This window comes from Ornithorhynchus anatinus, chromosome X5 (assembly GCF_004115215.2).
Source record: "Ornithorhynchus anatinus isolate Pmale09 chromosome X5, mOrnAna1.pri.v4, whole genome shotgun sequence".
In the NCBI taxonomy this organism is placed as follows: domain Eukaryota; kingdom Metazoa; phylum Chordata; class Mammalia; order Monotremata; family Ornithorhynchidae; genus Ornithorhynchus; species Ornithorhynchus anatinus.
The window spans coordinates 14,573,298-14,600,282 of record NC_041753.1 but is presented as its reverse complement, the minus strand read 5'-3'; the positions used below and the strand labels follow the sequence as shown (position 1 = coordinate 14,600,282).

Below are 26,985 nucleotides of genomic sequence, written 5' to 3'. Positions count from 1 at the left end.
CCCCAACACCTTTCCTTTGGTGACATGCGGTAAAGTTTTCAATGTCTTTGTGAACCAGGAAACGATTTTTGAAGAAAAAGCATATAGGCACAAGGGGGAAGGAAGACCCAGCTGCTCAGACTGGGTTCTAATTTACCTATAACCACAACATCCTAATTCAAAAGCGGAACATATCACCACCCTGGAGCGGGTGGGGGACGGGGGAGGTGTCAAGACTTTCCTGTCAGTTATGTGAAAAGAAGCCTGCTTTACAGACGGCGTTGATTGTTGTGTTTTATGCGGAGACACCTTGAAGATGATTTCATATTTCCCTTTTTGTGGAAAACCTGTTTACTTTGGTAAGTTGCTTCTTCTGGAAATGAGGTTCTTTTTTAATCGAAGAGGAGGCTAGGTGTTTCCAAGGTAAATGATGGTTTTTGCATTTTTAATGAGGTTATCCACCATCCGGCATGGAGTTGAAACTATGTTTCAGGTCTGCCAGTTCTCAAATACATGAATGCCTGGCCGGTAAAGCTCAGGATCAATTCAAAAGAAAGAAAGAGAAATCAAAGAAATTGCCTTCTCCATTGTCTTTTTGGCAATAGGTAGGAAATTAATTCAGGAAAATATTCTGAATGACATAGCTTTCTTTGCAAGTTCCTATGATGAAGCCACAAATGAACCTTGGAAGAATATGTGGGAGCTGTAATTTACATTTGCAAACATTTTTTGGAATGCTATTGCAATTTTTAATTCTCATTGGGACAGAGTGCAGTTGTTAGACTTTCTCTGCACCATTATCAGGTGATGTGATTTTGGAATGTGATAACCTTGAGCTAAGTCTAGTTCGTGACACTAAAGCAGGTAACATCCCTGTAAATAAGATGGAAGAGTATAAAGGAAGGGTCGTGGCTAGTTTTTGACTTTGATGCTAGCTTTCTCGCTTCAAATCTAGTTAAAAATACACTTATTCTGAAGGCATCAGTGGGATTCCTTCACATTTCCCTAGGAAGGTTAACCAAATCAGCACTTTGCTGTTCAGGGAGGCTCTTTTGCTGGGTGATATGGTCATTTGAGCACAACTGTGCTTTTTCTTTTACCTGAGCTACAAAGAAAATTCATTTTGGGGCTGAACCTTTGAAATGTATGTACACACTATTCTTTTTTTCTTTAAGACTCGGCTTTCCTCTGTATTTAGGGGCTGTAAGGATCATATCCTTTATGAAGAGCTAGGAATGTTGGTTGTGCCTTTTCCTTATGAGGACAAGGATTATCAGGATAACACAGCTCATTGTGCCACGAGATAGAGTGAACTATTTGTCTCGTTCTTATTTTTCACTGATGTGAAATCCAATATGCTGTCAGTAGAAACTGCAAGTTTTTGAATGAATCCTTTTTCCAAATTAAAAAACATTAATTATAAAAAAAAATTGGCTCCTCCAGGATGGGCTGAGGCACTCTTCTACATCCCTAAATTTGGGGTCCGACTGGTTTGGCAACCTATTGAGCTCGGGACTGAAGGGGTGCTATAAATACCACATTTACAGGACAAGGAAACATGCCCAAAATACATTACCGACTCAGACTATTGATGGTTTGATTCAACGGCAGGCACATGGTGCTAACTGACCCATTTGCTTTTCATTTAGAAATGTTTCCCCCTTCGAACAACTTTGATTTCTGGGGGCTCTTCACCCAGGGAAGCAACTTATTTTCCCTCACAGCTTTCTATTATTCAGATGAACAAAGCTCCGAGTAATACCAATAAGAATGGTTGGTTTCTCATTCAAAATCATTAAAATTCAGAGTTGGAGCCAATATGCTACACATGAGGTAACAGTGCACATTATGCTTTCACACACACATTCCCTTTACAGGGCCAGATTATTAGTGATTTTTCTGAAGAGATATCTTTGTCGACAGCTTTCTTCTCTTGGCCTTTAATGTATCTCTCGGTCAGTCGTCTTACAAAACATTTTTAAAATGTATAAATGCTTCCTAGGATATGGAACGTTTAATTGAAATGTTCTAGTTGTATTGAATTGTTTCTCCATGCTTTGGGGAATTTGATGGTATTTTCTACTGAACTAGTATTAATTCAACAGCTTCTTCTAAATATTGTTTCAATAGTTTTGATGGATTATTTAAAAGGTCAAGGCTTATTGCCCAAAACTGCATTTTTTTTTAAACAACCTTCTCCCCCCTAAAAAATAGCTTTCACTCTTTTAGCAAGTATTTACTTAAATGATTTCATTATAATAATACTTGCCACAATAATTTAGGGTCTGACTGTATTTCCAATATAATCTCTGATTTTCAATTACATAGAACTCAGTCATTTCAATATATTGAGCCAAAATCTTGTAGGGAAATTGTAGGAATGGTAGAATTTTGGGGTCAGTGAATATGGTTCAAGTTGTGAAAGTAGAGGGTAAATGCATTTGTGATTTTTTTTTGTCAGGAAAAAATAGCTAAATTTTTAAAAATAGTTCTGAATATGAACTATTGCCCCTTGGGATTTTAGAAAAAAAATATTTGGAAATGATTTTGACAGTATACTGGACTTTTTTTTTTTCAGCAGACCACAGGTCAACCTGACATATTTTACTTTTAGGACATAATATGTTTCTTGCTGTAGTGGGTCTAAGTACTTCCAGTGCCCTGGGTCTAATAATAATGATAATAAATGAAGATGAAGCCATTTTCAAATCTCAAAAATAACATTTTAAATACAAATTTGGGCAAAAGCCTTGCTTAACATTGTCTGTTAATTGTTGTTATTGATGTCGATGTTGGTGATTATGTATCTTTCAGTCAATGGTTTTGATTGTGTGCTCATTGGTTACAAAAGCACTGTTTTGGGAATTGTAGAATGTTACAGAAGGAAGAAAAAAAAGAACAAGGCACAGTCCCTGCCTTCAAAGAGTATACAAACTAATGTTTCCCTTTGCATTCAAAGATGATGTTGCTAGTGGAGTTTATTCCTGTGAGAGGAGCTAGATTCCATAGGCTAAATCTCCTGGATCCACAGCTCTTTCCCCAACACCTCCTGAACTACTAGGTCTGTTCTGTTCTGCCCCAAACCCTTATCTTTAGGCTGGCTAGCCCAAGCTCCCAAACCAACGATTTATTCATTCAATTGTATTTATTGAGCGCTTACTGTGTGCAGAGCACTGTACTAAGTGCTTGGAATGTACAGTTTGGAGATTCTGAGGTTTTGCAACCTTCAGGGTATTCCTGAATTCCATTTGTTTGACCAACCTCTCTACCCCCATCAAGCAAAGCACTGGTAAAACTTCTGTCCTGGAACCCTACTTTTGGAAAGAATGGTAGTGGAGCCTATGGCTGCATGCTATAGAATACTTTTCTTTCCTAGTTCCAAGTTCTTTTTATTTTCATGGTCTCTGTTCATTTTTGCAATTATCCTATGGGAAACCTAGACATCTAGCATCAGTTTTACATTCCCAAGTGCTTAGTACAGTGCTCTGCACACAGCTCAATAAACACAGTTGAATGAATGAATGTATGTATGAATGAATGAATAAATCAACCCCAATGGGGAAAGAGAGGAAGGGCTAAGTGATCTAAAGACTCTTAGGATTTAGTGGTCCTCTCCTCTGAATAAAAACACCCATCAGTCAGAGATAAATAAGGAGTCAGGGTAAAGCAGACAGCCATACAGAGTCTTCAAAAATGTCATTGTCCCCCACTTCCCCATTTTGGGATTTAACAGCAGAATGACAAAAAGCAGTATCCCTATGTATTTCAGGACTTACACCCTAGGACTTAGTCAAATCAAGCCAAGTAGAGGACTAAGAACATGGAAAAAGAACATTTTTCAAAAGTTAGAGGCAGTGAAGATCAATCATTATTTTATCTAGACCCATGTCCCTCTATGTCGTTTAGAAACCCTCTCCAGTTCGACATTTCTTAGCTTAATCTTGCTTAAGAGGTCACTTACTGGGCTGCTCAGGGTTTTATATTACATGGTATTTTCAGCAAGAATGAGTAGGGCAGCTTTTCATTAGTATCTCTAAAGCTTTAGGCCTTTGCTTAATTTGCTGTAGTCTTAGATAGAAGCTTTAAAGTCTCTTTTCCATGGAAAGATGCAGAGGACAGGCTCTACTCATCTTCGGGTTGCCCATATGGCATATCAGATTAACTGTAGAGCTATCACCCTCTGCATGTACATCCCTAAGCCCAAGGATGAAGGCCAAGGACTTGACCTTTATTGCCTCCTTACCCCCAAGAATCCCAACCCCAGTTCTTACCAATGGAAACCAGTTGATATGCATGAGGGATGTGTAGGGATTTTTTGATACTTCCCTTAACTCTCTCTCTTCACTTTCTGTTCTGTCTCTTCCCGCGGTCTGTCTCCCACCTTCCAGGCTTTGTTTTCTCATCTCCACTGGACCCTAATTCTTCCTACCACTTCCAGGTCCAGCTCCATGCAATCCACTCTGGATTGAGCTCCAGCTGCTAGGTGTAACTCCAACCACTCTGTTTACCACTAGGGGATTCTGGCCTGCTGTCAGGCTCTAGTTCTCTCTCCTTCTGGTTCTGGGGACTGTTTCTCCATCTGATGCCCACCTGCCAAAACTTTCATTCGTTCATTCAATCGTATTTAATGAACGCTTACTATGTGCAGAGCACTGTACTAAGCACTTGGAAAGTTCAATTCAGCAACAAATAGAGACAATCCCCACCCAACAGTGGGCTCACAGTCTAGAAGGAGGAAACAGTCAACAAAACAAAACAAGTAGACTGGCATCAATAGCATCAAAAATAGATAAATAGAATTATATATACACATCATTAATAAAATAAATAGAATAATAAATATGTACAAATATACACAAGTGCTGTGAGGCGGGGAAGGGGATAGAGCAGAGGGAGGGAGTAGGGGCGATGGGGAGGGGAGGAGGAACAGAGAAAAAGGGGGCTCAGTCTGGAAGACCTCCTGGAGGAGGTGAACTCTCAGTAGGGTTTTGAAGGGGGGAAGAAAGCTAGTTTGGAGATGTGAGGAGGGAGGGCATTCCAGGCCAGAGGTAGGCCGTGGGTCAGGGGTCGACGGCGGGACAGGCGAGAATGAAGCGCAGTGAGGAGGTTAGCAGGAGAGGAGTGGAGTGTGTGGGCTGGGCTGTAGAAGGAGAGAAGGGAGGTGAGGTAGGAGGGGGACAAGGTGATGGAGAGCTTTGAAGCCAATAGTGAGGAGTTTTTGCTTCATGCGAAGGTTGACAGGCAACCGCTGGAGATTTTTGAGGAGGGGGTTGACATGCGCAGAGTGTTTCTGTAGAAAGATAGTCTGGGCAGCAGAGTGAAGTATGGACTGAAGTGGGGAAAGACAGGGGGATGGGAGATCAGAAAGGAGGCTGATGCAGTAATCCAGTCGGAATATGATGAGAGATTGTACCAACAAGGTAGCCAAAGCTGATGGCCAGGCTGTGAGTTTCCTCTCTCCTGCTTGGCTGCCTACCGGACTAGCTCTCCAGGGCTACAGGACTACCTAACTGGCTTCCTGGGCTCACCACATCTGAGACAAGGGCACTTCACCACGGTTACACTTCCTCCCAGTCTTGGTTACTGCCCTAAGACCTCATCATGGTTTTCCTTCTTCTCCCACCATGTGGCTGACTGGGTAGAGTTGAAGGTAGAGAAAGGGCCACCATCATTCACCACTATTGCTCTCAAGATTGCATAAGCAGCCTCACATCAGCTTTCTCATGCTGATCGTCAGTAAAACCAATCCACATCAGGATCCCTCACTTCCCGCTTGCATAGGTGGGGGTCTTTAATTGACTGCCATTAAATCGATATAAGCCTCAGCATATGTTTTAGTCCTTTTCAGTATCCATGACTCTGTGGGATTGGAAGCCATGGTACAAATCGTAAGTAGCCTTCGGTGTGGCCTCCTGGTTTGGGGCGATTCATATAAAGAAATGCACAGTTGCTGAATCAAGCAGCAAGATATGTTTTGGTAAGAATGCCTTTTTTGCTGGCTCTGATGTGCAGGGAAAATGGAATTTCGCAGTCCGGTAGTCTTGTTAAGGGTTAACTTTGTGTTTGTATTTGACAGGCCTGAGATCTGAGCTTCATATGCAAATTTCATGGTTTCTGTTTTCTTCCCATATTATGGCACCAGCAGGTGTCATGGAGCTGGCAGACTTCTGCAATTTGAAATAATGTCTCTGTTATTCCAGAGAACCCATTTACTGTGCAATTTAATTTATTTTTTTATTTCATGAATTTGGAATATGGCTACAGAAAAGGTGGCAAATAATACATAAACAATACAGACACTTAATAAAGTGCAACAGACTTGGGTCTAGTGATGAAATGAGGGATATATAAATTCCACCTGATTAGATGGCATACGGAGAGGCTGAGAGCCACCCAGTACACGTAAGGCAGTGTTTGCATCATGAAAACTTTGCCCAGATCCTAATAGATCATTTGTAATAGACTTTGTCATCGGTGAAGGCTCGTGCTTATTTTCACTCCCCATTCACTGATGCCTTTTCTTCTACAGTCACTATCGTCTCCTTAACGTATAGGTGGGATTGGTTTGAGAGGAAGCATAGTAACAATACGGCTATGTTAGCAGGTAACAGGATGGAGTTGTTATTTGAACATGAACAGAGTACTCGTTTTAAATGAGTTCTGCTCTTGCAAGCCTGCTATTATTCTTGGGAAAGCCACAGTGCATGTAGGCTGAGAAATTCTGGTGTGATTGGCGGGAAACAGGAAGTAAAAGTCATCAAAGAGCAGACTTCTTAAGTCTCCTACAGGAAGTAGCAATCAGATCCTGGTTAGGCAGTTTGTTCTGGTGTTGGTAGACTTTCTGAAGATTACGTATGAAGGCTGAAAAAAGCCCACGTTCTAAGCAGTAAATCCTAAAATTAGGCCTAAATGCATTGCTCGTCTCGAAACATTTCTTCAAGTAAATTGCTTCTTGAAGAAAATATGGATTTAGGGTTTCTTTTAAATAGGAGACGGTACTTATGTAACGTGAAGAGATATCTGGCTTTAGCCAGGATGGTCACAATGGTTGGGATTCTGCCTCACCTCCTAAAAAGCCAATAGGGGCCTACGTCTGGTTGGGTAGCAGGAGGGGACTCCACAGTCATGGTTAAAAGTAACTGCAGGAAGGAAGAGGTGCAGAGGAAAGAGCCTTTTTCTCCCCTCCTATTCTTCAGCTATCCTCCCCTCATCATCAGCCATCTTGTCTGGAATGGCCGCAGCTCCTCGAGAGCAGAGATTGTGTTTTTTAACCAACTCTTTTGAATTCCTCTCCCATGTGCTTAGTTCAGTGCTCTGCACCCAGTAAATGCTCAGTAAATACCACCGATGGATGTTTTTCAAGCGTGGTCACTCAGAGGTGGCTGGGCTTGGCACATAGTAAGCGCTTAACAAATACCATAAAAATAATTATTATTATATCTGTAATTTATTTATTTGTTTATAGTAGTGTCTGTCTCCCCCTCTAGACTGTGAGCTCATTGTGGGCAGGAATGTGTCTGTCTGTTGTTACATTGTACTCTCCCAAGTTTGTGCTTTGCACGCAGTAGGTGCTCAATAAATGCAATTGAATGAATGAATGAATGAATGAATAGGGAAAATGGTAGAGGAAAAGGATATGAGTGTAAATGCTGTAGGGCTGAGGGTGGGGATCAAGGTCAGAGATCATGTCTACTAATTTTATTGTACTTTCCCAAGCTTTTAGTACAGTGCTCTGCACAGAGTAAGTGTTCAATAAAGGCTCTTGACTGATTGAATTATTATCTTCCTCACCAGGAGAATAATAATAATAATAATAATAACGGTATTTATTAAGCGCTTACTATGTGCCAGGCACTGTTCCAAACGCTGGGATAGATACTAAGTAATCAGGTTGTCCCACGTGGGGCTCCCAGGCTTTTCTTTACCTCCATTTTCCAGATGAGGCACAGAGAAGTTAAGTGGCTTGCCCAGAGTCACACACCAGACAAGTGAAAGATTTTAACCCCATTTATCTTGTGGACTCTCATTCCTCTGCCCATGATTCGTTTAGAGATGACAAATTAAATGAATGATGAATTAGGAAGTAGGAATTCAACAGGTCAGCTGATCTTTCCTCATTTTTGCTTCATTTGTCAATAGTTGAATTAGGCTGATTTATAGTTATAGGTCCCCCATATATTGTTTGCGCCTCAAGGGCAGGGATTGTATCTTTTACTTCCAGTGTATCTTCCCAAGTGCCTAGTGCAGTACTTTAAACACAGTAGACTTTCAGTAACTGCTCGTGATGGTGATATACCTATCATATTTATATAACTCAAATGCGTTTCCGGGAAATTAGCTTTATAAGAGCCTGCGATTTACTTCTTATTCCTATTCTGCAGGGCTACGCCTGTGTCGTGGGTTCAGTGATTTCCGTGGAAACGAATTGGGAAAGTGCAGGATCCAATTTTAAAATGTCAGATCAGTGGATTAATAATTTTCAGGAGCAGATGGAATTTTAAAAGAACAAATTCCAATTCACACAAATGCTCATAATGATGAAGTAGATAGATGAGCAGAATAGAAAAATGTATGGGACACTACACACAAAGTTTTGATTAAAAGCCTGATGATCCAGTGGGTGGATGCTTTAGACCCTAAAAGCCCACTACTCACCTGAAACCTTCCCAGACTAATCTCCCACTTCCTTCATCACATTATGAACTCACTTACCTCACTGAGATTTTTATCAGTAGGTGTGAATATGGCTGAAAATACCCATGTGTGATCCACAGTCCCTTCTGCAAAGCATAAATGTAACAGTTGCACAGTTGTAGTTGTTACTCACAATACTTGATGTGAGATTTATTTCTCCCTCTTGGGGGTCATGATTTTCATAATAATAATAATAGTAATCACCTTCGTTCAGTGCTTTCTATGTGCTAAGTGCTGGGACTATCGTATTAGACACAGTCTCACACAGGGCTCACGATCTATCTCACCCCCATTTTGCAGATGAGGAAGCTAAAACACACAGAGATCGTCACTTCCCCGAGGTCACTCAGCAGGCCAGTGACAGATAGCCTAGAATTTAGGTCTCAGTCATATGCTCTTTCCACGAGGCGAAGCCTCTGCTCCAAGATAATCACCCTATTGCAGATTGATACATTCCAGGTTATCTGCTGCTGCTCTCTCCCAACTGTTCATTGCTATGCTACATTCCTTGAAGTTTTGCTTGGTTATATTTTAAAAGCATTTCCGTTGTTCATCTTGTTTAAGGTACTTGACGACATTGTGGCTTGCTATGGAGAACCCCCCTTGAAACAAAAGGTTTTTGGTTACCTTTTTCAGGTTCAACCAAAACCCAGACATTGTTTTTTGACCCACTCCTCCTACCCCCTCTTCTGATTGGTTTCTCCTAGTAGGATCTGATTAGTGGTCAATAAGATGTGATAAGCTTGTTTAAGGTTGTTTTTATTATTATGGTATTTGTTAAGCACTTACTATGTGCCAAGCACTGTTCTAAGTGCTGGGGTAGATACAAAGGAATCAGGTTGTCGCATGCGGGGCTCACAGTTTTAATCCCCTTTTTACATATGAGGCAACTGAGGCACAGAGAAGTGAAGTGGCTTGCCTAAGGTCACACAGCAGTCAAGTGGCAGAGCCGAGATTAGAACCCACGTCCTCTGATTCCCAAGCCCGGGTTCTTTCCACTAAGCCATGAGCTCACCATAGAGCAGTTTGGGTATCTTGCTGTCATCTATTCTGCTTGCATGTTAAATAAATGGAAATGTATGGCATGAGATTACTGAGGTGGCTGATGGGATGGCATGATTGGGAAAGTAGGGAGATCCATTCTTCTTGGATATTTTATTTTAACCATTGCTACACTTCTGGGCGTAAAGTAGGTGCTCTTGAGGCTGATGGTGGGTTGAGGCAAGATGAAAGGAAAGGGTAATCAGGGAAAGCTTCCTGAAGGAGTGACCCTGGAAATAGAATGTCCAGAAACAGATGGAGGAGATATGGAATTCAAGAGCAGGGAAGAACAGCTTGGGCCAAGCTTGAAGGTTGCAGAAAGAGACCCAGATGTCGGAGTCTGTCGGAGGGGAAGATTTGCTGGGATGGGTGGTGAAAAGCAGAATAGAGCAGCAAGTGAGAGCATATTGGAAGGGTGGAGTACCTTGGATGAGAGCTGGAGACCACATTTAGGGATGGCTGGAACCTGGGAGAACAAATAGAGGGTATGATGTGACCCAGACCTGGGCAAGGTATCACATGGTGGGCCCAGAGAAGGTGACTCACTGTACTTCGATCTTATCTGTCCCACTGCCAACCCCTTGTCCACATTCTTCCTCTGGCCTGGGACACACTGCCCTCTCAAATCTGACAGGCCACCACTCTCCCCGTCTTCAGAACCCTACTAAGATCATATCGCCTCCAAGCTGCCTTCCCTGACTAGATGCTCATTTCTCCTATTCACCCTCCCTTCTGCTTCACCTAGTCACTTGGATCTGTACGCCTTAAGTACTTGTTACCACAACCTCCGGCCCACAGCACTTATATACCTCTCCTTATACTATGCCATTTCCCCTATTTGTAAATTAAATTAAGTTGTTTTAATATCTCTCTCCCCTTCTAGACTATAAACTCTTTGTGGGCAGGGAGCATATCTACCAACTCTACCGTATGGCACTCTCCCAAATGTCTAGTACACTGTCTGTAGCACACAGTTAGTGCTCAATAAGTACTATTGATTGAATGATGGGTGGGTACCAGTGACAATGTGAGGAAAAAGTGCATATTAGCTACTGATTATATGTAGAGGATGAAGAGAGGAAGGTGTTTAAGGTAACATAAAGGTACAGAGATTAGGGGAGAAGTAGAATTAGGATACGGCCCATATAGGAAAGACTTTGGAATAAAGATGTCTTCATCATCTTGACTGGAGGTGGTCACAGGGAATTGAATTAGAGATATCCTCTAGGTGTAGGAAGTGTGGGGCCATAAAGAGAGAGATCAGGGTGAGAAGAGAGATTTGGGAGGCATCTTCTTACAACAGGTGGGAGAAGGCTGGAAACCAATGAACTCCCTGAGTTACCGAGTTCGGAGAAAAAACGTGTAGAATGCTCGGCTAGAGCTTTGGAGAACATCCACATTGAGGGGGTGAAGAGAGGAGGAGGAGCCAGTGGAGGAAACTCTGGAGGAACGATTTCAAAGGTAAAAGGAGAATTAAGCAATTGAACTCTGTTTCAGTCATTTCACTGCTGCTGCTTTATTCAGCTACTGATTCCAGAGATGTCCTTAAGTGAAGGAAAGTGCAGGGCCTATAAAAAAAATCAATACTAGGTAATGCCGTTAATTGACATGCAGGCTGAAGACACCGAGAAGTAAAGAATTTCAGGTATATTATCTCCAGGCCTAACACAGCCTGGTTTAAAGAAAACTAAAACTGACTGGCAATTTGTTTCATTCAGAACCGAAAGCTGAGTGGAGGTACTTTAAGTAACACATGTTCTCTTATATTTATTTTTCTGTTTCACATGTCAGTGATGTTTTACGTCTCAGTATACACTCTAAATACTTTCTTCCATTCCTGAGGAAATGAATGAGACTGGATTTATCTGGCATAGTTTAAAGCAACAGCCTCATTATATCATAAAGCATTTATTCATCTTTCACGTGTATCTGGCACTATAGTATGAAAGAGGTAAGTGGTGCTTTTCGGTCCGATACCCAATGGGTGATAGAAGATGTATTTATATAGTTGTCCTTTGTAGTCAAAGATGACGCCAGTGTGGGGAATCACTATTAATATGTGTGGTTGTGGATGAAAGGTCTGCTACACGATACATGGTTATGTATCAGACCGTCTCTCACATTTACGCATATAAATATTCTGTGTTGGTTTGCTCCTGGTGTTGCCATTTGCCACACCTAGTGCTGTTTTTGGTGTTTGCCGATTTGATTTGCACTTACTGGGTGCAGAGCACTGAACAAAATACTGAGAGAAGACACGCAGGTAGAAATTAAACACGGTCCCTGTCTCTCATGGAACTCACATGGGGGGAGAAGGGATAGGAGATAGACGTAAAACGAGTGATGAAACATTGAAACACAACACAAACAGACAAAATAAGCTCCAACTCTCAGTGGTGATGGAGGCATCTAAGAGCAAGTGGGGAGCAAGCCAGGAGCAGGGGCCCTCGTTGGTGGGAGGGAAAGCAGAGATTAATGCAGTGCTTTTCTGGATGATGACGGAAGAGTCCGAGACCCCTTGGGAGTAGCTTTCATCCCCGGTTCGGGCATGCAAGGAGCATGCTGGGGATGGTGTGAGGGAAAGCCATGGTTACCACAGTGCTTTTCTCAGCAGCTATGGAAGAGTTTGAAAGTGCATGGGAATATCTCGTATCCCCAGCCTGGCACTCACGGAGAATGCTGGGAGTGAGGCCCCTTGGTGCTGGGAGGGAAGATAGTGGTTACTGTGGTGGCTTTCTCGGTGGCGATGAAGTAATCCATGAACACACGAGAGCAGCTTTTATCCCCAGCCTGGCATGGCTGGAGCGCGCTGGGAGCGGGATCCCTCCATGGCAGGAGGGAAGGCAGAGGTTACTGCCATCCTATGAGACTGAAACACAAGCCATTTAGAAAAAAGGACCATAAGGCATATTTTTTTAATGGTATTTTTTAAGCACTTATTATGTGCCAGGCAATGTAGCAAACACTGGGGTAGATAGAAGATAATCAGGTTGGACACAATCCATGTCCCACACCGTCTTAATCCCCATTTTACATACGAGGTAACTGAGCCGCAGAGAAGTTAAATGACTTCCCCAAGGCACAAAGCAAACAAGTGGTGGACTCATGATTAGAACTCAGGTCCTCTGACTACCAGACCTGTGCTCTTTCCAGCAGGCCATGCTGCTTCTTGAGGAAACACTGGTGAAAGTACAGTATCCATATATTTTAACATGGTATGCCTAAAGCTAAAAAATTATCCATGGGAAAAGCCTAACAGAAAAACAAAATCTGAGGCCCTAAAGAGAAAGAGGAAGCAAGCGTTTGAGTAGAAGTAAGACAACTGAGGAAACAAAAGTTCAATGACTTGATTACAAAATATACCATAAACAAAAAAAAATAAAAATATTTGAAAGATGGTCAGGAAATGACATGCCTTACTTCATGGACTCCTATTAGTGTCCAAGAAGGACCATACCATTTGGAATTCCTGCCTACCAGCTTTTTCTGCTCCTATTGCCTTCCCACATTTATTGGGAAATTTTTCTCAAGACCACTTGGTCAAAGTGATAAAAACTGGGACTTTTTCTGAGAAAACTGAGCCTGTGGGGAGGTCTAGGTCTCATTGCCCTATAGGAGGTTGGTTACTACCCTCATTCTGTAGGACTTTCGTTTGATCTGGAGCTCGATGTTCCTTTGATCCCACACTCAAACAGCTCAATTGTTTATTTGTCAACTGACCAATGAACACAGGGTTACCATCTTCAGATGTATATTTCCAGTGAAAATCTTGGGATGTGACAGGTGGCCTGGTGCAGGTTAGAACATATCTTATTCTTCTTAAGGTTTATCACTAATCTGTAGCCTTGCCCTGACTCTGCAATTATCTCCAGGTTTTATCGTAATCTCAGACTTTTGAATTGGACTGGAAGCTTAGTAACACCAACTTCCTCACCCCTGGTTGCATTCTCAAAGATGGATATGTAAAATAGGCTATATAAAACCTGGCAACTACGTTTCACTTTGTTGATGGTAGGGAAAAGATTAGACTAAGTACCGATGTAACCAATGTATATCATTGTGGAGTAACGATAGAGCGCTGACCAACATTTCTGGGCAGTTTAATATCTCATTGAGTAGACTGTGAAGCGTTGGCCCAGTGAGGGTGTCAAACGCTTTACGCATTTGTCAGTTACAGAATAACCAAGCCTCTCCTCTATCCACTAGGCCACACTGCCGCAATAGTGTCCACAGTTAGCTTTCTCGCCTTCCTTCTGGAAGATGGTGACAATGATGGGGTCTTGAAAATTCTGTGGCATTTCCTAGGTGTTCAGTAGGCTGTGGAAAAGCCTTTGCAGATATGTGAGCAGCATATCACCTCCCGATCAATCGGTGATATTCACTGAGTGCTCATTCTGTGCAAAGCACTGTACTGAGCACTTAGGAGAGGAAAATAGAGTAGGTGGACATGATCCCTGCCCTTGAGGGGGTTATAGAATATAGTGGTTTTTAGATCTTGGCAGGAATTCCAATACATCAGGGAGTTTGACCATTCTTCATGCTTTGTTTGCAGGCTTGACTTCTTCGGAAATTGGAATGCAGGCCATTCTCATGGATTGATAAGTTCTTTATAGTTTGTAAGTCCTTATCTTCGATGATGGAGGGAGTATTCAGAAAAATCATATAAGTGTTTTTGCCATCTTTTACCTTCAAGTTCCCTGAATTTTCATTTCAAATGTCAGTGGAGGTTAGAGGCATCTAAGGGTTGGGATGTCAGCCTCAAAAGCCTTAATGGAAATTGCCGAGCAAGAACAGAACCATTCAGTTTGATGTCCTGTCTCTGCCATGTCCTCTGCAGCCTTTCCTCAAGCACTACATCTGGCTGATTAAACAGCCCCAAAGCAGAGGAGGAACAAAGGAAGATTTCTTCTTGACTTCAAGTAGTGATCGGCTTATTCCCTAAAGCATTCATTGTTGGAAAATGCCTTTTATTGAAAAGCCAGTCTGTTGGCAGGATATAAGATGAATTTTAAGAAATGCATGCATTTCAGTTCAGAATGATATATATGCACACCCACTCAGGTTTCCCTATCCTAACATTAGCCTGCCTTGGCTTTCTTATACCAAAGCTTGGGAATTTTGTTTTTTTGGCTCCCTATGTAAAGTTCGTCTTTGAGAGAGTCGATCTTCCAACAACGTCCTTATAATAATGTTGGTATTTGTTAAGCGCTTACTATGTGCCTTATCAGTTGTAAAGGTCCATGAGCAACCTTGGGACTCCCTTGGGTATGCACAGTTTGCACACTCACCTGGAGTGGACCGCACCTGCTTCATCCACGGTTGAAAATCAACGCTTGTGCATGCCAATTGAGCTGCTGGTGTGCCCATCACCCAATTTGTGCCTTCAGTTGCCCACGCACAAAGAATACGCTGGCGGAATTTGGGCTGACATCAGGGAGAAGCCTTGAAAATAGCAGGCCTTGGCTGAGGAAGGGATTTATTTGGGTTCCTGGGGAGCTAGAGCTGTCCAAATTGTATTTAGTGAGCTATTTGGCAGCTGCTTTAAGTTTGGAAAAAGCTGGGTTTCCTGCTTCCCTAGGCAGATGGGAAATAACACAGTGGCAATTTGTAATGGGAGGAGGAAGTAGGTGCACACTAAATACCCGGGGTGGGGGTGGGGGTGGGGAAACATAAGTTTGATGGGGCTGAGGTAAATGAAAACCTTTAGTATTAGTTTGGGAGGGAGAGGGAGAGAGAGAGAGAATAAAAGAGAGAGAGATTCTAAGCTGAAACCAAGACATAAGAAACTGGAACAGAAGGATATGAAGTTCATTGACTTGATTAATTTAAAGTGTCTTATAATTCCTACCAGATTTAATTCTATAGGAAGTGGAGCCCTCTACAGACTTTTAATGCAAATGAGTCTTTGTCATGAGATGTGCTGACAGGCTAATGTTTCACCTCTCCGTGAAGAGAACAATACTCATAGCACTGACACAAAGAGAAACTATTGGATTAAACACCACATTGGCCTCCCTGCAATTTAGCAGCTGAAGGAAAAGGTGTTTGAAAGAAAAAAATCATCCACCACCCCGGGCTGAACTATACTTTTAACACAGACTATGACATGATAAAAGGAGGTTTGACAAATCAACTGATGTTACTGCTCTGAAGAGGGAGGGTGGAAATGGAGACACTGCATTTTAATTAAAAATGGGCAAGAAAGTTCAGTTAAAATTAGAACTGTTTAGTTGCAATCTTCACCTGGGACTCATAGTTCACCTTGGCCTCTTCGTGAGTGTCCTAGCCTGCCCTTGGTTGGGTTTCTTCCTTCACCAATAACTTGCTGGTAACTTTGAGGACACCCCTGACTTGATGTGACTCACTCGGTTACCCCATCTGTAGAAGAGAGATAGGAATTTCTCCTCCCAGTTGATCGCATAGGAATGTTAGAGAAATTGATGATTCATGGACACTGACTTGGAAGAAAGACTATTTTTTTAAAATATTTGAATAGTTTTCAAGATATAAATGTCTTTGCATTTCTCTGCAAATAGGTAAATGCAACAGAAGATAATCTGCCCAAAGGGAGGCTGGACGTTTGGGAAATTCCATCCAAAAACAAGTTCTTGTGTGACTTTTTTCTGCTCAGTTTTGTAGTCCTGCCTGGATTGGAGAATTTGGATCAGGTTTTATGTATTCCACCTTAGATTTATATAGTCATTTTTATCCCAGATGTCCTTCTCCTTGCTTTAAAGCATATAGCTTCACAAGAAAATGGCAAGATTGAATTGTGCCCCTCCAGGAACAGGTGAGGTGTGTAGACTAGAAGCAAGTAGCTGGGTTCATGTCTGGAAAATGAAAGCCATTTGGGACTACTGAACACTGGATTAATTAGTTAAGTTATAGATTCGGAGTTAAAGGTCGTAGGCAGTTGTAAAGATTACTAATGTTTCCTGGGTTTCCAACTTAAGTAAGTAACTTTCTTATCAGGCTCTCGGGCTCAACCGCAGCCTTTAAAATTTCTTATTTTTTCAGTTTACAATGTAAACAGACTATCAGGTACCATCTAAACAGTTAGTTGGATATTGCAAGTAAATGGCGTTGCTTTCTGGAAAACAATTTAAGCACCCCATGCCTTTCAAAACTCAGAGACGGTGGGTGCTAAAATGAACCCAGTGTTGGGCACCAACGTTCTCAGCTTTTCCAAAAGTCAGACATTTTGTTACTCAACCATACAAATTTCAGTAGCCCTCAGCCCTCGAGCAGGCAGATTCTCACCTCTTTGGGCTCCCTATGGGCCACATAAATGTCTTCCCTCTTACGTTGTAGAAATGAAAAAAGAGAGAGTGAGAGAAGAAAACTACTGTCTTTCCCTGATCCTGAGTCCAAAATGCCAGTTTTCTTCTAAATGTGCGTCTGAATCGTCATATTCATAGCTATGCGATATTTCCTAGTCTGAAAGAGTAACAAGATTCAATTGCCCCTGGTCTATAGGCTCTTTTTACATTACAGTCATCGTTTGTCCTGAATGATTTCAGAATCAAATATATATCCTTTAGAAAATTGATCTGTAGGAAATGGAGATCCAAACATTGCAGATAAAGGGGCTTGAAATAAATCATCATGCAAATCCACCCAATAAGGCACCTAATTACATCGAGTAAGCCCTGGCAGAAATGAATAGATGGCCCCTGAGCCATGTCCTATTATCTCCTAAAGTGAGCATGTAGGCAATGGGGTACCTTGCCAAATTCCCAGTGGCTAGTCTGGGGCTGAGAAATACACGTGCCCGTTGTTAAGAATGAGGTCTCGCTGATCTACTTTATGAGTGCTTTGACTAGGTTCATTTCGCACCATTGGACTCCTTCCTTTCATTTGTAAACACCAGTTTCTTTCAGGCACACACGACCTGCAAATCCAGGCTTTTTATGTTTCGATGCTGGGACCCACTACTGATCGACCCTCCTCTTCTCCGATTTCTCAATAGCTTCCTTTGTCTGCAAGGCCACAGGGGAGTCCGCAAAGTCAGTGACACATAACTCACTCTTAAAGAACAACAGATAAGTGCCTAGGGACCATTACAGGGTATCTATTTTGATCCCTTCAGTATGTAGAGAGTAAATCAGAATTGATGGAGGAAACTCAGGTTAATTTACTTAAAATTCCATCTGGCCATACCTAAATCATCATTAACGTCATCAGCAGCAGCCGCAGCAATTTAGGGATACGGAGCACTAAGAATATGCTAGGTGCTGTCCAGCTGGACATGGCATACGGGGTACGATCCCTGCCCAGAGCAGCTTTTATTTTAAAAAGACTATTTTTCTCTTTTCCGTGTAAAATGGAGGAAAGTTATCTCTTGTGCTTTGGGGCAGGAGCTGCTCATCTGCTCCAGGAAGCTAAAGGGAGAGCAAAATGGAAAATCATGGTCTGACTGTAATGGAAGGCAAGTTTACAAGAGAGCTATATATTTTGAGAATCAGCTTAATGGGAGGTTAAAAAAAACACCCAAGAAAACTAATGCATGCCCTGCAGAATAATGAAAAAAAGAGAGTGGGCAGCTTCAGAGCTTGAATCGTAGAAAAACAGAACAGAATTCAAGAGGGAGAAGGGCAAGAAAGTTCACTTAGGGATGGAGAACAAGTGGTACAGATGCAGAAAGGGGAAAAAGTGGCTAGATCCAAACACTCTGGAAAAATGACCCAGAGGTCATAGTCAACAGTACAGTAAACAGGAGCCTGCAATGCAGTCTTGTGATTATGAGAAGCAGCGTGGTTTAGTGAAAGAGCCCAGGCTTGGGAGTCAGAGGTCGTGAGTTCTAATCCCGCCCCTGCCACTTAGCTGTGTGACTTTGGGCAAGTCACTTAACTTCTCTGGGCCTCAGTTACCTCATCTGTAAAATGGGGATTAAGATTGTGAGCCCCGCGTGGGACAATCTGATTACCTTGTACCTATCCTAGTGCTTAGAACAGTGCTTGGCACAGAGTAAGTACTTAACAAATGCCATTATTATTATTTAAAAAGGTCAATAATCTGGGATATGTCAGTAGTGTGGCATGCAGGAGTTGGGCTGTAATTTTCCTGTAATACTCTGTCCTGCACTGGTTAGACCCTTAATATAGTATTGTTTCCAGTTTTGACCACTGCACTTTAACAGAGATGTGGAGAAATTGGAAAGGGTCTCGAGAAATCCCTCTAGACTGTAAACTCCTTGTGGTGAGGGAACAGGCCTACCAACTCTTTTGTATTATACTCTCCCAAGTGATTAGTACAATGCTCTGCACACGGTAAGTGCTCAATAAATACCATTGATTGATGGACTGATTGAGAACAACATAAAGATTGGAAAAAGGGTCCTGTGAGAAAAAGAGAGCGCAGTTAGCATTGTTTAACCTAAAAAAAGAGCATGCTATGGGGTGACCTGATGACTGTCTTCATTTATGTGAAGGGTTTTTCTGTGAAGAATACTTACCCGTTGTTCTCCATGTACACAGAAGACTAAAGAAGAGGAAACAGGTTTAAATTGCAGCAGGCAAGGGTTTGGGCCTAAGAGAATTAGTGGTTTGGCTTTGGGGTCAACGGAGCTGTGACCGTTCTGCCATCTTGGCCTGGGTTCACCTCACTAAGAGGCCAGTCTGACAGTATGTCTGGTGGCATACCGCCTTGGCAAACCAGTAGAGTGACAGGATGATATTCACGAGATACAGTTAATAGCAATTATGGTATTTGTTAAGCACTTACTATGTGCCAGGCACTGTACTAAGTGCTGGGGTGGATACAAGCCAATCGGGTTGGATAAAGTTCCTGTCCCCCGTGGGGCTCACACTCAATCCCCATTTCACAGATGAGGTAACTGAAGCACCGAGAAGTTAAGTGACTTGCCCAGGGTCACATAACAGACAAGTGGTGGAGCTGGGATTAGAACCCATGACCTTCTGACTCCCAGGCCCATGCTCTATTCATCATCCCATGCTGCAAAAGGTGGTATTTCCCGCCATAGGCCTCAGAAAATACCCAGTGGCTGTCCTGCGGGGATCAGCAGTTCTCTTTTCTCCATATCCCTGAGTGGCCTAGCTTGGGAAATCAAGCTTTGGACCTTATTTTTTGTTGGACTCCAGGATCCTCGAAGCCACATTTTTGACACACCCCACAGGGCATATAAATGATGAGTTGGCCCATCTGAGACTCATTTTCGTGCTGTGGTCATTTGAAACTCATGGCGCCATGAGCCGATATAAGTTGGAGAGAGGGAAACAATATATTACATCATTACCACTATTTTACATGTGGCAAAGCTGTGGTCCAGGGAGATTAAAGTACTTGCTCACACTCAGCCAGCAGGTTGGGGATTGGATTAGGGTGAGACTTTGTAAGTGTCAGCTCACCAAGTTAGCCCACTGAGATGTGTGGCCTTTTAGCACACCCCACATAAATTATTACATTTGTAAACATTTGTGTGTGAGACAGGTATTTGGCTTCCTAGGACAACGATCCTTCCCAAGTTCAGGAAGGAGATCAAAAAGAATGCTTATCAGAATTTGCTTTCATGACGTTTCTGTGAGGTTCGTCTCATGACTGGACAGTTCTCCTCCCTCAGGGTCTTGCCTCAGTGGTGTATCTCTAACTCCGAAGAAGGTCGATGAGATAGAAGAGATGGCAGCTGTGCTGGAGGTGACAGAGAAGGGAATTCGATTAGTCCAATAGGATTTTTTTTTTCCTGTAGATCTGGTCTCTTCAAAATGTTTGCCAATCAAATAGTGGCTCTTTCCCAATCTCTAATTTTCCCCCTGATCCCTCAGGAATTCTCAAAATGGGAGCAAGTGGCTTAGCAAGGTATTCTTTTCTCTTCTAAAATGCAAGTCAATGAGACCCGCATATGTGAATGAATCTCTCTCTTAAAATGCTTTTTCACCAGGTTTTCCTGACCTCTCAAAAAGTTAATTTTTCTGGTAATTTTTTTTCTGATAGTGGGGGAAAAAGAAGTTTTGGGTTTTTCATTGGGATGGGCAGGGTGATTGGAGGACACATTTTATCCATTATTGCCTCTCCCCATCTGCTAATTGTTTTTTTTTTTCCCTGGGATTGGGCAATGCAATGCATAGAAACTGATCAGATCTTCATTTACCCATTTCCAGAACCCAGCAAAGTGTTCTGAAACATTCAACTAACATTTGATTTCCAACATTTGCCATCTTTGGCAATACCCTTCCATATTTCCTATAGGGCTAGATCTGGAAATATTCCTAGAATGCAAACAGACTGCGTTCAGGGTATTTCCATCAGGAACAGAAGGAAGATGTGTATATTTATTTTACAATTGGTTTAACATCCCCATTTAGCAGGTGAGGATGCTGAGGCACAGCCCAAGGTCACACAGCTGAGCAGTAAACAGCAAACTTCAAATTCAAAACTCAAAGAGAATCAAAACCCTGGATTTGAGACCCAGGCAAAGACCTCAGAGAAGACAGTGTGGGAGAGTTGATGTGAGGGTGAATAATCTTCCTTTCTCTTGGTTAGCTCTCCTTGCCAGCCCGCTGGCCTCATTCCCTATTCCCATTTCCACTTTTAAACTATCCTCTCACTCTTTCCATCTCCCAGTCACCTGTCCTTCCTTCTCTATCACCTCACTGCTCTAGCCTTTCTTTTTCATGAGAGGGGAGGTCTACTTGGTGGCCAGTGGTTGTGGTTGCCATATAATAATGATGATGATAATATTTGTGGTATTTATTATGAACTTACTATATGCCAGGCCCTGTACTAAGAACTGGGGAAGATATTGCAACTTTGAGCCCCATGTGGGAGAGGGACTGTGTCCAGCCCGATTTGCTTGTTTCCACCCCAGTGCTTAGTACTGGCACCTAGTCAGCACTTAACAAATACCATCATCATTATTATTATATGGGATAAGCAGGTCCCACATGGGGCTCACAGAGTGAGTAGGAGGGACAGCGGGTATTGAATCCCCATTTTGCAGTTAAGGGAATTGAGGCACAGAGAGGTTGCTAAGATCACACAGGAGATGCATATTTTCTTCACTTCCCTTCAGAAAAGATTCATCCAAAACTTTTTGGGGTTCTGGTCGGGGGGGAAGCAGTGAGCTGAGAAAGTCTCTGAAGGGGGGCTTCAACAACTCCTCAGGCAGAAACTCAGTAGGTAAGTGGCAGAGCTGGGATTAGAACCCAGGTCGTCTGACTCCCGGGCCTATGCTCTTTCCACTAGACCATGGTGCGTCTCCACTTGCCTTAACCTTAAAGCAAACCAATCTCTAATCTAAATATGTTGGAAATAGAAGCGTTTCAGTTTTATGCCCTGGGATGATTGCCATACCTCATTTCCTCTTTGTTCCAATTCTGCATGGTGGACATGGGAATCCCATTTCAATAATAATAATAATAATAAAAATGTTGGTATTTGTTAAGCGCTTACTATGTGCAGAGCACTGTTCTAAGCGCTGGGGTAGATACAGGGTAATCAGGTTGTCCCACATGAGGCTCACAGTCTTCATCCCCATTTCACAGATGAGGGAACTGAGGCACAGAGAAGTGAAGTGACTCGCCCACAGTCACACAGCTGACAAGTGGCAGAGCCGGGAATCGAACCCATGATCTCTGACTCCCAAGCCCGGGCTCTTTTCACTGAGCCACGCTGCTTCTCTTGATTATGGTATTTGTAAGGCACTTACTATGTGCAGAGCACTGCTCTAAGCGCTGGGGTAGACACAGGATAATCAGATTGTCCCACGTGGGGCTCACATTTTTTAATCCCCATTTTTTTTACGGATGAGGTAACTGAGGCACAGAGAAGTGAAGTGACTTGCCCGCAGTCACCCAGCAGACAAGTGGCAGAGTCGGTATTAGAACCCACGACCTATGTCTCCCAAGCCTGGGCTCTTTCCACTAAGCCACGCTGCTGTTTTGGGAAACTATACCAGCCCTATAAGGGCAAAGCTGCTGGAATGGGCACACAAAGAAGCTTGGGGCTATTGTCAGAGGGTTCACCACAGCACTACTTAGCTCTTTCTTTTCTGTGACTTGCACCCAAATGGGAGCATACAAAATTATCACCACTACAAAAAAAAAAAAATCATCCAGTGTTCTGATTGTGAAATTGTGGAAGTCAACATTATTTACAATATGTGCAGAGCACTCCAAAAGTTACTGACAACAGCCGTCAATAGTATCGTAATAAGGGACTGGAAATCTGGGGGGGAGGGGGAGAGAGTTTGTGTGAGAGAGAAAGAAATCAATTGTATTTATTGAGCACTTAATGTGTGCAGAGCATTGTATCGAGCACTTGGGAGAGTACAGTATAGCAATATAACCGACCTATTCTCTGCCCGCAAGAGAGAAAGAAAGAAAAATGAATGAGGGGCGAATGGAAGACCAGAAAGGAAGTGATAAAAGATCTGAGGAAGCAAAAGTAAAGAAGCCCAAGGCTATCCATGAACACCTGAGGCTCTTGTCACCTATTTCCTCTGCTTATCTAGGATGTCTTACTTACTACAGATCACCGAGTATGTTTAAGGGTGAATTAGAGCAGCAGGAGAAAGCATAAGCAATTGGTCCAGTCTCTGGATTTAACTGATTCTGCAATTTGGTTTTCTGCTCCTCTTTCTCTCTTGGGGGTTGGGCAAGTTATTCAAACACTCTGAGCTTCAATTTATCCATCTGTAAGATGCAGATAATGGCTCTTGCCTAATTCAAAGGGATAGTGAGAAAATTATGTATACACAATTCTTAGAGCTCTTGGGAAGAAAGACACTTTGATTCGAAAAGTGAGAGTGCTGCTGTTTAGATCTATAAGGTTGAAGGAGCTACAAAATAATAATAATAGTCATGATGATGATATTTATTAAGTGCTCATTGTGTGCTAAGCACTGGGGTAGTTGCAAGAAAATTCAGTTGGACACAGTCCCTGTCCCACATGAGTCTTCCAATCTAAGAAGGAGGGAGAACAGATATTTTACTCTCCTTTTACAGATGAGAAAACTGAGGCACTGGAAAGGTGAATGACTTGCCAAAGCAATGTTATTAATGTAGGGTGGAAGAGACCTTTTCATAACAATATATGGCACAAAAGGAATGGAGATCAGAGATTTTCAATGGAGGCGGCATGGAAATATGTTGTGTGTTTTGATGGGTTATTGAAAATTCAAGAATTCCCGGATAGTGTGTGTATTTTTAAATTGCCAGGAAGACCATATTTATAATAATAATAATAAAAAATAATAATGTTGGTATTTGTTAAGTGCTTACTATGTGCAGAGCACTGTTCTAAACTCTGGGGAAGATGCAAGGTAATCAGGTTGTCCCACGTGAGGCTCACAGTCTTAATCCCCATTTTACAGATGAGGTAACTGAGGCACCGAGAAGTTAAGTGACTTGCCCAAAGTCACACAGCTGACAGGTGGTGGAGCTCTGACTCCTAAGCCCGTGCTCTTTCCACTGAGCCACGCTGCTTCTCATATATTTATAATCAGAATCTAAATTTTCATGCTCTTGTAATACTACTTGAGGATGTTTATGCTTATCTTCATTCTCTTCTAAAAAGCTCTCCTGTAATGTGAATTTGGAATTGATTCTCTCTCTGTTTGGTGGATTGATAAGGACTAGTTTTTCCTTGACTTGAATTTACCAAAGGAGGTCAAATAAACAAGGAATAGTTATGCTAAAGGAGACAAGAGAAATCCTTGTTTACGGAGATAGGGTACTAAGGTTGCTGAATTTAAGGTGCAGAGGGGTTTGGTTTGAAACAAATCCAGTTCAACCTTATATCCACAGTCCATGGAAAATCCTTAATAGAGGGTCAAATGCCTTAGTGAAAATGAATCAAGAGCAAGGAAAGGCTTCTCCCTTCTTCCTGAATCGATCTGCAAAATTTATAGGGAAGGAGACATAAAATGCTGCTTATACTCTGTCCTAGAAAAAAATGTGAAATTTCTCTCTTGTAAAGGAGTCTGAGGTGACGGATTTGAAGAAGAGACTACTAAGAGTTCCTCCCCCCCACCCACTTAGCAATGCTTAATGAGGATAATCATGCAGACCTTAATTTTTTTTCCTTTTAACAGCTGAAAAGAAACGTTCCCTGGGCAGAGACTACCATCCTCTTTGTCTTAAGTGTTCCCAGTGCAAATGGCAATTCAGTCCTGGTCAACATGCAGAGGTAAGGAATGAACTGATTTTTCCATCTATTTGTCTGACTCGGTTACCCCAGCCCAACCGCGTCCTCGTCTCCTCCCTGGTTTGAGGGTGTAACAGGCTAATGTAGCCTGGATTGCAGTGAAGGGTACAGGAGCCTACTACAATATTTTAGGGTGATGAGTGGAAAGAGAAAGGAGTCAGAAAAGGAGACATTTAAGAGAGAGAAGCACATAGATGAGGCATACCCATTTCATTCCTAGCCTGGGCAGCGGCTAGCGAGTGGAAGGCAATCTGCTACAAGTCAAAACTCACCTGTGCCAGGCAGCAGCGGCATGGGAGAGAGTCAAGGATGGAGACTCAAGTTTACTGCGCCGACGGAGGCAGTGGTAAACCACTACCATATTTTTACCAAAAAACCTCTATGGATCCACTACCAGAACGACCGCAGATGGAGGTGGGGCGTTCTGATAGAGACGCGTCCGTGGTGTCGCTGTGGGTCGGAGACGACTCGACAGCGGAAGACGAGACAAGCATTGTTGATAGATGATAATTGTTGTGTTCCCAGACCACAAGTCTCTTTTATTAAATGTAACCGTATCACCACGGTGATAAAAAAATAGAGTACTGCAGTCGATATTCATGCAATAGCTGTCCTTCATTTTCAGAGATGAGGCTACTGTTCTGAGTATCCCAGGTGAAAAAATGTAGCTAAACAGACGGATCTGTGATTGGCACTCCCTCAAATTGTTTGTACTTAGAGATAGATACTCCACTCATGTCCTTATCCCTTACAGGACCTGTCTCTATTTTCAAGCCTGCCGCTTGGTATCCCAGTCTTCACTAAGTCTTTGATCAAGGAGAGCCAACCCTCTCCCAATTGATGCCCCCTAGGCGAGTCTGTCTAATAATAATAATAATAATGATGGTATTTGTTAAGCACTTACTATGTGCCAAGCATTGTTCTAAGCGCTGTGGTAGATACAAGGTAATCAGGTTGTCCCTTGTGGGGCTCACAGTCTTAACTTCTCTTTTTGTGCCTCAGTTACCTCAGCTGTAAAAAAGGGATTAAAACTGTGACAAGACTGAGCCGGGGTTAGATCCCACGTCCTCTGACTCCCAAGATGTGCTCTTGCCACTAGGCCATACCCCGGGTAGTCCACTGTTATAGCCACTGGGTCTCACCATCCATTCTTAAATAATTTATTCTGCCCTCCTGACTTGGTTGTCGTCCTTTCAGGTCACCGTACAACCGCTAGGAGTTTCTGGATGACATCAGTTTCTCTAACATGTCCTGCCCAGGAAAGCCATGTTGCTCCTCAGTCGTGAGTGCCAATTCCATGGGAGTGGAGGTAACTGGCATCATCCCCATGGGATTGGGAAGAGGAGGAAAAAGCCATTAGCTTGGTCCTCACTACTTCTTAGGCAATATAGGCAGTTACAGTTAGCCTGCCCATCCCTCTGAAGCCAAAATGTCAGTTACATCTCTTGCCGGTTGCTGGCAGGAGGAGCACACCAGAGGCGCCTCTACTTTTCTGGTCTTCATCGGACTTTGGGGCTAGATATGAGAGACTCTTGTCCTCCTGCCTCACCCCCAGCCAATCTACCCAGACAGCCAGAGCAGTCCACTGGGGTTGGGCCGACTACTACTGCAGGCATCTGTTGAGGACCGGAAAAGTGGCAGAGGAGGTGAAGGTAGAAGAGACAGCATAGGTGAGTCCCTTTTCTTTCCTTCAACATTCCCACCTTTCTTCCCTTCCTTTTTTCCTCTCTTCCCTCACCGTTTTCTTTTCTTTCCCCCGTCTTCCTCCTAAGGCCCCTCAAAGCCTCACTCCCAAGTTGGCTTAGCATTGAGAAGCAGCGTGGCTCAGTGGAAAGAGCATGGGCTTTGGAGTCAGGGGTCATGAGTTCGAATCCCAGCTCTGCCACTTGTCAGCTATGTGACTGTGGGCAAGTCACTTAACTTCTCTGTGCCTCAGTTACCTCATCTGTAAAATGGGGATGAAGACTGTGAGCCCCACGTGGGACAACCTGATTTCCCTGTGTCTACCCCAGCGCTTAGAACAGTGCTCTGCACATAGTAAGCGCTTAACAAATACCAACATTATTATTATTATTCAAAATAGAAAGAGAAAACTTCTAGCCTCTGTGT

General features: G+C 42.8%; 1 protein-coding gene across 1 annotated transcript in view; it reads left to right on the top strand.

The window, feature by feature from the left end:
• The first annotated feature begins 264 nt into the window (after positions 1 to 264).
• The window catches only part of LOC114807963 (cysteine-rich protein 1-like), a 44,964-nt gene continuing 18,243 nt past the window's right edge, over positions 265 to 26,985 (top strand). The window contains exons 1-2 of the mRNA XM_029054928.1: positions 265 to 338; positions 24,764 to 24,858. Of these exons, the coding sequence (XP_028910761.1) occupies positions 296 to 338; positions 24,764 to 24,858 (138 nt within the window). The 5' untranslated portion in view covers positions 265 to 295. The remainder of the gene's footprint in view (positions 339 to 24,763; positions 24,859 to 26,985) is intronic.